The sequence below is a fragment of the Merops nubicus genome, unplaced genomic scaffold (assembly GCF_000691845.1).
Source record: "Merops nubicus isolate BGI_N331 unplaced genomic scaffold, ASM69184v1 scaffold13415, whole genome shotgun sequence".
Classification (NCBI taxonomy): Eukaryota; Metazoa; Chordata; class Aves; order Coraciiformes; family Meropidae; genus Merops; species Merops nubicus.
The window spans coordinates 32,259-43,155 of record NW_008609016.1 but is presented as its reverse complement, the minus strand read 5'-3'; the positions used below and the strand labels follow the sequence as shown (position 1 = coordinate 43,155).

The following is a 10,897-nucleotide window of genomic DNA, read 5'->3' as shown; positions in this document are numbered from 1 at the left end:
GGATGGGGGTCGCACCTCACAGGCACCCCCTTCCCTTGCACCCTCGCCCCGGTGCTCGGTGGGGCAGGAGCATCCCGAAAACTCTCGGGGGTTTTCAACTCCGTGCCCGGCCGGGCGAGGCGGAACGGGCAGATGTTGGCGGAGCCGGGGGACGAGCCCCACAGGATACGAGCGCTGGCAGACTCGGGCTTGTTGGGATGCCACGCTTTGCTCGGGCCACCTTGCGCTGACTCTCGCTGGGCTGTTGTGCTTCCGTACTGGAGCTGGGCCTCGGTCAGACCGCCAGCTTGGCCGTGTCCGCACCTCCAGCCTCCCCCGAGTCTGCCCTCCTCCTCCTCCTCTCTCTGCCTGGGCTGGGTTTCACTCGGAGGAGGGCAGCGGCGCTTTCCCTTCACACGTAGGTTCTCGCATCCATGGATCACGCCCCAGAAATCCATCCCGGTGCGGATTGATTGAGATGCCACCAATTTGTTAGCAAGTTAAACGAGTCTTGTACTCCTCTCATCCTGCTTCCTTTCCTCAAATGAGGTTTTGCTGCCCGTGCACAAAGAAAGGTCCCGGCAGGGCGGGCTGCGATGCCGGTAGCTGCGGCTTCTCTCTCCCTCCCCCTCTTCTCCCCCTTATTTCAGCTCTCAACATTTTGTGGCAAGAACGAGAGCTCTTTTTAAAACAGCGGGGAGAGGGCAAAGCAGCCCAAGTTGGTAGTGACTGAGAGCTGTTATTATCTGCTGGCATCCATGAAATTAATCCACAGCAGAGAAACTGCTTCCAGCTGGCGCCCGCCGCCCAAAGGGCCTTTGCACCCACCCTGGCATGGACCAGCCTGCTGCTCTTCCTGACTGAGAAATCAGCCCTCCAAGAGATCTCTTGCAGGAGTGGGCGTCGGAGGCAGTTCCCCAAGTTTCACGTGGATCTGAGCCGTTTATTTCCAGTAAGATGGTTTTGCTTCTGCGGGTCAGGGAGAAGTGGAAGTGCTGACAGCTGGGCTTGGAAGATAACATGGCAAGGGAGAGCTATCATGGAGGTCTGGAGATGCAGGTTGCCTTCTGGGAGGTGTTCATCTGTGCCTTGCTGCAGAGGAGTGTGCAGTAAATGAGTTTCTTGCTTTAAATGAAGTTGCTGTAACTGGGTGAGATGTTTCTGTGCACTGGATGTAGTTTGTGAAAGCACCACTGCGATTCAGCTCTTGGGTGTTGGGTTGGTCTTTTTTTTTTTTTTTTTTCTTGGAAGACAGGAAAAGTATGTGGGTTTGTGGGCCCCTAAAATACAGGGCCCTTAAAATACTGTCAGCCAAAAAGCTGTCTTGTCCCCCTAATTTGGCATCTCTGCTGAGCCGCGAAACGTGAGTGTGAACCAGGCTGGAAGAGTCAAACTCATGTTTCACTTCTAATGCCAATCTGATATAAATTGCAAAAACGACTCGTATGGATTGGTTTTGGGAGTGATGCCTTTGGCATGAGCCAGGCACAGGATAACTCAGTTCTTCTCTCGTTTATGCTTGGCTGATGCCACTGGGATTCTTCTCGTGGATTTACAGCAGCGTCAGGAATGAATCCAGCCCAAGGACATCCCAGAAAGGATATCTTTGTATTTCTTGCAGAAGGAATCCCACATAAAGCTGAATTAACAACAGCAACTCATCTCGTTGTGCCGCGCTCTGGTTTGAGTCATGGAATCAGAGGCAGAGAGCAGAGGATGGATGCAAAGCCCTGCTCTCCATGCCCTTCCCTGGCCAAGCTCCCCTCACCAATTCAGGGCAAGGGTGGCGTAAAAATCATCCCCCAAAACGCCAGGCACCATCTCTGAGACTCCTCTGGCTTTCACAGGTCGAGTTGCATCATCTGGCTTCTTTACACCCTCAACCTGCAGTTGAGGGGTTACAGCACCTGCCCCCCTGTCTGGTGATGGGCTCTGTGTGTGTTGGAGGGGAGCTGCTGACCCAGCACCCGGGCAGCTCAGCGGCACCCAGCACCCGCAGAGCGCAGGATCGCACCCGTCACCTCTGTCTTGCAGCAAGGACCAGAGGAGGCACCAGGCAGCTCAGGCTTTGCTGGTGGCTCCTGTCATCTGCTGAGAGCAGCACTCTCCAGCTCGTCTCACCTCTCCTCTCCTGGGCTGCTCGGGGCTTGGGGTCATGGATCCTCTCTGTGGATGCTCCTGGGGGAAGTCCTGCCTCGTGTGATTCCTGTGCATGGTTCAAGTTGTGCCAGAGGAAGTTTAAGCTGGATATTAGGAAAACTTTCTTCCCCAAAAGGGTTGTCCAGGGCTGTGCCAGGCTGCCCAGGGCAGTGGTGGAGTCCCCACCCCTGAAGGGATTTCCATTCTAAGCCGTGGAATTGTGGTGCTGAGGGACATGGGTCAGTGGGGACCTGGCAGTGCTGGGGGAATGGTTGGACTGATGATCTTAAAGGTTTCTTCCAACCTAAAAATTTCTATGATTCTGTGGCTCCTTCCAGGTGGGTGGCTCCAACCAGAGCTCCTGAGCTGCTTGGGGAGAGGGTGAGCTGCAAGGCCACTCTGCAGTGCTGTGGAGGGGAGGTTTTGGGAAGGCTGGAGGGGTGTTGAGCCCACGAGGAGTAACTAGCAGCACGGGCTGCAAGGTGAGCTCTGCCTGAGTTTGGCATCTCTGCCTTGTGCAGGAGTGCAGGTGTGAGCCCCAGCTCCTCCAAAAACTGTTGCTGTGGCAAGCTGTTTCTTCAGAAGTAGATAGTAGGTGTTGTTCTTCACAGGGAGTATTTTTATCTTAAAACCAGAGGAGACAGGGTAGTTTTCACTCTGCCAGAGCACCAAGAGAGGCCATGGATAGACATATTTGCCATGTGATTTCAGGCAACCTTTCTGCCAGGTGAGGAAAGAGAACAGCAAATAGCCACGTGCAAAGCAAAGAAAACCTGAAGGAGTCAAACCATTTGGGCAACTCTTGGTCTGGAGTCATTCAAATAAACAGCTACAACCATGCAAAGCTGCTATGAGAGAGGTTAAAGCCCATGCCCAATTATCTAAAAATGACATCAAAAGGGTGCTCGATTAGGAAACCAGCAGGTCTATATTTGTGCAGCGATTGATGTTTGCTGCAGTCGCAGATCACAACTGAATACAACTTCCTGGCAACCTAAAAATTCAAGTTTAAAAAAAAAACCCCAAACCCTTCTGCTGTACCCCTCATTTCCCGGAAAACTCTTTCATGCTCTGTCATCCTGTGTCGTGGCCGTGTCAAACGCCGCTGGGTGCAACTGAAATAACTTCTACAAAGGGTGCCAAGGATGTTTCCTCCTCGTTTTCTTCTAGGTGATACACAGTTTATTTGAGTTTCTTGTTCCCAGCCTGCACCTGAGGCTCCCTGCGAAGCCAAGCTTCTTCCCAGCCCTAGAGGGGATCAGAATGAACGTGGCTTCGTGGGGTATTTAATCTGTTTTTCTGCTTTTTATGAGTGTGAGTTGCCTTTTTAGAGTAACAGCTCACCCCAATGGCAGCTGCTGTCCAAGGGGGTGTCTGTTGGGCATCTGGTGCACGAAAACAGCTTTGTTAGCAAGGCTCTCCTCTGGATTTTTGGACCTCGTCCTTGTGCACTCACTCTGCCCTGGCCACCAGAGTGTCCAGCTCTGACTCCTTTCCATGCACATGGGATTTCCTCGTGTTAGGAACTCCAGCCACTCCAGTTTGTTTTTGTTTGGGTTTGGTTTTTTTTCCCTATGAGAAAAGTTTTCATTCAGCAGCTGGCAAGGGCCAGTTGGGGATGGTTGGGTCTCTGCCTTTGTCGTGCATCCTCTTTTCCTGCAGATGGGCTGGCTTTCTGCAGCAGGATTACTGCTGTTACAGGGACGTGGAGGAAACTGAGGCTGGGTGGACAATGGGGTTCCTGGAGGGAGGCTGGAGGATTTGGGGTTGGCCTCTCTTTACAAGTCACAAGGTTGGCGAGGTGTTTAAGGAGATTTGGCTCAGCAAGGGATTCTTCCTGCCTTGCTCTGGGGAAAGAGGCTTATTGAGGGGTCCATGGGGTGCTGGGAGCAGCAGGGTGCCCTGAGGGAGGGGAAATGGGGATCCTGCCTTTGCAAAGGCTCTTCCAGCACACTGAGGAGGAGGAAAACTCTCATCTGTAACCAAGTCTGCTGGTGAAGGCAGCCAGCTAATAAGCCTGATTGCCCCTGCTCCCCATCTTAGGTTTCCTGTCTCTGTTTGACAAGAATATTGATATTGGATATTTCTGATGGTTTTTTCAAAGCAGGGAAGTTCTGCATCTCCTGGTTTTTACCAGGCCTGGAAAACCAGCAGTGTCCCAGTGCAGGATGCTGGGGCTCCCCATGCTGCTGTGGGTGGGTGAAAGCAGACTGTGACAGACAGCAAGGAGCTAAAGGCAGGACAAAAAAACTCCAGTAGTAGTGCTGCCTTCTCTGCAGGTCCTTCTCATTGCCTATAAACCATGCAGGAGCTTGCTGGGAACATCTCAGTGAAGATGTGATAAAGTGCTGGGCCTCATGCCATGGATTTGCCCACAGATGGCAAAAGGGCCATTTGAGGTGATGGCCAAAGGTAGAGACCTAGAGGAGAAGCTTGCAGAAGTGGCCATGGGCTAAAATATGAGCACTGTAACTGACACCAGCAGGAAATGTCTCACTGGGCTTCATCAGAGTGCTTGGGGAACACAGCAGAGAGGAGGGTGCTTGTGTTCAAGGAGCACTGAGTGCACAGGCGAGCACCGAATTCTTCCACAGAGAAGGGAGCAGCCCACCAAGGAAGCAGAGGAGCAAGGTGGACTTGCTGCCATCCCAACAGTGTCCCCAGGGGTGGCCAGGGTCCGTGGCCACTCCCGGATCCTGTGGGAGCTGGTTGAGTTTTCTTCTGGAAGATGCCAATGTTTTCCCTTGTGGTGTGGTGGAGAGGGACCACGTGTGGTGGGTGCTGAGGTCTTCTCTGGGCAGGGTTTCTGATGACCTTCAGATGGCTTTTGATGTAATTCCTTCTCCCTTCTGTCCTTGCAGGATACAAAGGAGGAGGTCTCAGAGAAACCCAAGTCTGCTCCGACTGCAGAGAAATATGGCTGGATTAAGAAAAGCAGTGGGGGGCTCCTGGGATTGTGGAAGGATCGTTACATCCAGCTACGGAAAACACAGCTTGTGGTCTATGAGGACGAGGTATGGTCACAGCTCATGGCCCTGAATGAGGGGCAGGATCAGGCCCTTGGTGACAAACGTTCCTGCATTTTTCATTCTTCCCTCCAGCCCATTCCTTTCAAAAAAAAAAAAGCTTCTCCAGTTATCTCCAGGAAGGGTAAATAAATGCTACAAAGAAGCGACAGCAGCTGCATTTTAGAGTATAATCTAGATCATAAATATTTTAGCCAGTAAATATTTTGACAGAGTCACTGCTAAAAAAAAAAATAAAATAAAATAAAGATGGGGGCAGGACATCCTGTGAGAAGGTGACCAGAGTACAGCTTTGGGAGGAAGCAGGATATGTGCTACGCGTTTTTGGCTTTTAAAGGATAAAAGTGGATTGTAGGAGGCTGACTTCCCACCTGCTGCTTCAGGGAAGGGCAGGCAGCCCTGCAGCTGTTTGGCACCCCTCAAGCAGCCCAAATTGTTGCTAGCCAGACTCTTCAGGGTCCCGTTTAGCCCCTGATGGATGCAGAGTGAGATTGTGAGGGCTTGCTGTCCTCCTTAAGCAGGGACACAGTCTGGATTTGGCTCATCCTTTCCCTTTACTTGAGCCAATGCTGAGCAAAGGACCCCTGGGAGCCTTGTCCTGGACTTCCCTAGATAATTTGCATGCCTTAAGTTCATGGCCTCGTTTAGAGCTGTTTCCAGTTAAAGGAGAAATGAGAGCCAAGCCAAATCTGTCCTGTGTCTTCATGCAAGAAGAATGGAGAGTGCAGGGGTGGTCCTCCCAGGCTGCAAAGGTGGCTCTCTCCCAAGTCAGGCCCTTAATTCCTGAGCAGGACGGGCCTTCTGCAAGAGCAGAGTTTGCTCTGGAAGTTAGAAACTACAGTGCAGAGCACAAGCTACAACCCAGAGAGGTTTGAGATCAGGGGTGGGTAAGTCTAAGCCCTGCTGGTGTTTGGTGGCTAGAAGTTTGTGTGTGCACCAGAATGGAGTGTGTCTCACTGCATGGTCTGTACAAGAACCATGTGCCCATGCTGCGCCTGGGTCAGTCATGGGCAACAGGATGACCTAAATCCAAAATCCTGTAGAGCTTCTGTGCAGTGGGTCAAGAGAAGAATGGGGAAATGTTTCAGCAGCTGCATTGCTGCGATGGTTTCAGGAACAACAGGACTGACGATGAGTTTGGTTCTCTTTTTTTAAAAAAAACATACTATTGCCTAATAAAGAAGACTTGTTATAAACAATTTAGGTTAAAGGGTATTACCTCTTCCCACATGCTGAACCCTCCTGCTCTTCCTGAACCCCAGAGCTTTCCGGAGGCATTTGTTCTTAGTTTTGATATGTGATGAAGAGTGCAAGAATAATACAATGAGCAGTTTATGAGCAGCTCGGAAGGCAGGCAAAGGGGTGGGGGTTTCTCTTACTCAGGGAGATGCAGCCTGGTCCTGCAGACACTCTCTGCTCTCTGCAGATTGCTTCCCAGTGCCCTGGACACCTGTTGACTCCAGCTGAAGCTTCAGGAACTCTCAGATTCAAAATCTATAAACATGACGTAGTCTTTTTTTAAAGAACATGCCGCTAAAACCAAGATATATGGAGGCTCTCATTACCACCAGGGAAAAAGAGGCTTTTAAAGTAAGATTAATTTTCACAGATGTTCAGAAGAAGGAAAAAATCCCAATCATTTAAAGGGTTATTTTATTATCTCCACAAGGAGAATGGCATTTGTAACAACCAGGCATAATGTTTTCTGGTAGCCTGCGGATTGTGGTAACATCCTGTAATAAATTGCATCTGTAAGCTACAGTAGCTACAAGGTCCCATTATTGTAAATAAGGGATCATGTTAATATCTATAGGCTATTAAACTGGCTTACAGTGAAGTCAAATGTCTTAGGAGAGGAAATTGCTACAAAATTATCTGGTAGCACAATAGGATAGCGTGTGATTGTGCAGACTTACTACAGGGGAACTAAAGGAAATGGCAATTTTCTGCACTCAGGAGGGGTCCCATGGCCACAGAATTGAGGCAGTTCATGTTTATTACTGTATTTATCTTCCTTTAACATGAGTTAGGGCAGTGTTGCTGTCTCCATCTTATAACTGGGGAACTGAGTTTTTGAGATGAGAAGGGCCAATGTCAAAGGAGAGTCTGTGGTGCAGCGTGCTGTGGTGGCTTTTACTTAGCTCCAGCTGCCTTCTTCCCCACTGGACCTTCTCCACATACCTGCCCTGCTTTGTGTGATGCTGGAGACAGACACAGCTTTCCAGACCATCCCAAATGGGATTGTTCAGTGCTTGCTGAGTTGGGGCCCTAGAGAAAGGAAGGAGATAAAGCTTCAGGTAACAGAAATACAAGCATCCTTCCATGGGTATCCTAAGTTAGACCTACATGGGTTAACTAGGAGGGAGGTCAGCTTCCATTGGGGATGGGGGGCAGGTTTAGAGGCTGAGTATTTCAGCTGATCTGAGCCCATCAGATTTCCAGGAACTGAGCTAGTGACTTGGACGAATTGTGCTTTTTATCAGTCCCTTGTGCGTTGTGTGTTTGAGCCCTTCAGGAAGAGGTGCTAATATTGCCTTTAGCACTTTTTTAATAGCTGGAACAGTTGTTCATGCAGTCGCATGAGGCTGGCTGCACTTGTAGCAGAGGTTTTGTGTGTGCAATCCAAGAGCAGAGGGGATGGCCAACACAAGATGCAGGCAATAATGTTGTACCATGTGACTGGAAAGTAGAGTCCGAGCAGAACACAGACACTGTATTTGTCATGCTCAACAGCAATCTCCTGGAATGTGCTCCTGACCTGCCCTGGGAGTGTGTTTCCCATATTACATCTCTTAGTCAGACTTTTGGGTCAGTTTAAAGCTAAGCTACCTCCTGAAGGCAAATTGCAAATGGCTATTGTATTACCTGGAGCAGATGGGGGGTGAAAGTCATCCCACCCGGCTTCAGGTTTCTTTCAGCAGAGGTGAAATGAAGGGAGATGGATTTCTTGTTATCTGCAGTGCCTCCATCTACAGCACCCTACATCTGTACCCTCACATAAAGGAGGACTCAGTGAGGCAAGATGTTAGTCTGATAATACATACCACTGATGGCACTGATGCAAATTCATACGGCTCTGGGGTGCTCAGATCCTGAGAAACTACTGAGAACCAAGCAGCTTATTTTCTAATGGGGCTTCTGGTCTCTGCATATTCTTGCCAGAATAAAAATTCAGCCTTGCAAAACTACATCAGAGAGCATCTGAAGAACAGACAATCCTGTACAGAGAGACAACACAGATCAATATTATAATTTCATAGATTACAGAGCATCCATCTGGGGTTTGTTGGTTTTTTTGTCCCCTAAACAGTGCAGCTACTGGTTAAAGTTGGAGTTTTTTGTTGTTTTGGGGTATTTTTAAGTGTATTTTTTGACAGGGGAAAAACCTACTAGACAAAGAGTCTTCTAGAAACCAGAGGCTCCACTCAGCATTTAACAGCCATGCAGTTACCATCTGCATTTTGCCACTGGTAAAGTGATAGCAGCATACACCCAAAAGTGATGCATTAAAGTGCTCTGAGGTCATCACATGGAAAAGTAAATTATTATTTCAGGCAGTCAAGACATTGTACACTGAATGGAGGGTTGCAGCCCATGAATGGGTGTCAGTGAAGAGGTCTTTGCTAGAAATTATACTTCCATATAAATAAAAATTTCAGTGGGGTCTTTTCCCCCCCTTTTTATCAACTTTTCATTATGGAAATTGTTTGCCAAGTGGGATTCTTTGGTTAAGCCCATTAATGTGGTTAGGTCTTCAGTCATTTTCTTCTTGAGGGCCAAGCTCACAGACACATACACCTTTAAGTTGCAGTATCTGCTCCACAAACCAAGGAATTGGTTTTCTGCATTAAATCATGAATGCAGAAGTTTCTGCACCAGGATTTTAAGTGTCCCTTACAGAAAGCAGAAAAGCCATTTATAAAGCAAGCTCTAAAATCTGGAGAGGAAAAGAGAAAGGTGGCCTGAAGGGAATTCCCTGCCTTGATCAAATGTAGCACCAAGGGACAATCTTGCCAGCCATGGGCTGCAGGGAGGTGAGACCACCGAGTGAGGACTCAACCTTTGTGTCTTCAGGAAGATGTAAAAAGATTGTTTGAACTTCTTTGGGACACTAGAGACTAAACTGAGTGGGAGCTTATCCAGAATGTGCCTGAGACCCGTGTCAGGGCAGGACTCTGGAAGTGACCTTGTCTCTGTGTGATGCTGGGTATTGTCCAGGTCCCAGGAGGTCGAAGGGATCTGGAGACCTGTGGCAGGGTCAGGTCTTTATCCTAGTGGTGCAGGGCAAACATAAAGGGTCCCTTTGTGACCCAGGTAGGCTCCCAAAGAGGGGATGGCTGCTTGCCAAGAGTAAAACAGAGACAAAAGCCCCATTCTGGTGCTCCCTGAACTCAGATGCTTTTCCTTTGCTTTCAGACACGGAGTTTTCTTCTTTCTCTGGCTGCTTTCCCCTTTGCTGAAGGGGATAGCTTACTTGAGAAGCTCAGGTCTCTGGGAAGGAGCCATAGCTGGCACAGTCAAGCCAGTGCTCCTGGGATGCAGGGTCCTGCATGTCCCCATCCTCGCTGCCCTTGTTCCCTGGCCAGGCCAAAGTCCCCACAGTCTTCCCAGGCAGGAGAGGGCAGCTGGAAGGCAAGAGGCAACATCACAGCCAAAGCACAACTCTCCACCCTGCAAAGTCCTGCTTGTCCCCCAGCTCAGTGCTCTGAAGTAGAGGACAGCTCGCACAGGATCAGAGGGAAGGTTCCCCTCTGAGAGGCAGGAAGGGTGGCGTGGACAAGGAGGGTGACAGGGAGCCACTGGGCTCTGCTGGGGCCAGAGCTGCTCTCGAGAGGAGGGTGGGCAGGAGCCTCCGTGCTGGTCTCTGGCTGGCTGGTCTCTGGGGCTCTGATGTGACCAGGGTGAGATCACCCTTCCACGAGGCATCTAGGCCTGACCTCGCCCTTCTCTGTCATTTGTTGGCCACTGAGGGGTTATTATTTCCATCCCTGTCCTTTTGCAGTGACACTGTGATACCAGGATTGCAGCAGGAGCCTTGTGCCTTCAAACAGCTCAGAATCATCAGCAGGATTTTATCTGCTAGGTTTTAGGTTTGGGCAGGATTAATCTCCCCCTCCTAGAATATATTCTCCCCGTTCTCCAGTCACGTTCACCTACTCAGTGTTAAATGAAATAAACAGTAATGTCATTAAAATAATAAACCTAAATTAGATCCAGACATCCCTCAGTGGCTCAGAACTTGCTCTGCGTACCGGCATCAGCTCTGCTGGGCCCCCATCCCCAGACAGGAGGGTGAAAAAAACCCAAACACAGGCTGAGCTCTGCACAGCGACTTAAATGTCAAGTGGTAAAGGGAGGAAATTCCCCGCAGCCCACTTCCCTCTGAACTCTCCATTCCCTGCCTCCAGCCACGCAGCAGCTTCCTGGCTACGATGTGTTTCCTCATCCCACACCCCCTCTCTGCTACGGGGATTGCTAAATACGACCTCGGAGGGGTGTGAGGAGCTGCCCTGGGGATGGAGCTGAGCTGGGGGAGGGGGGCGGCCGGCGGTTTTAGTTTAGGATGGTCACAGGGAGGTTCATGAGGCGTGCTGACTGCGGTGCTTTACCAGCAAGAACTGCTCTGTGATTCTCCCTGCTTCTTTGTGGAATGCTTAGCAAAAGGCAGCTTGGGTCTCCCCTGGGCTCCTGAGACATGCAGAACGTTGTCTGCCCGGCCTTACGCTGCGACTCCTATTAGGGCTGGTGCTCGG

At 50.0% G+C, this 10,897-nt stretch overlaps 1 protein-coding gene across 1 annotated transcript in view; it reads left to right on the top strand.

The window, feature by feature from the left end:
- Positions 1 to 4,979: 4,979 nt before the first annotated feature.
- The window catches only part of PLEKHO2 (pleckstrin homology domain containing, family O member 2), a gene marked incomplete at its 5' end in the record, with an annotated part of 19,822 nt that continues 13,904 nt past the window's right edge, over positions 4,980 to 10,897 (top strand). The window contains one exon of the mRNA XM_008940466.1: positions 4,980 to 5,132. Coding sequence (XP_008938714.1) covers positions 4,980 to 5,132 — 153 coding nt within the window. The remainder of the gene's footprint in view (positions 5,133 to 10,897) is intronic.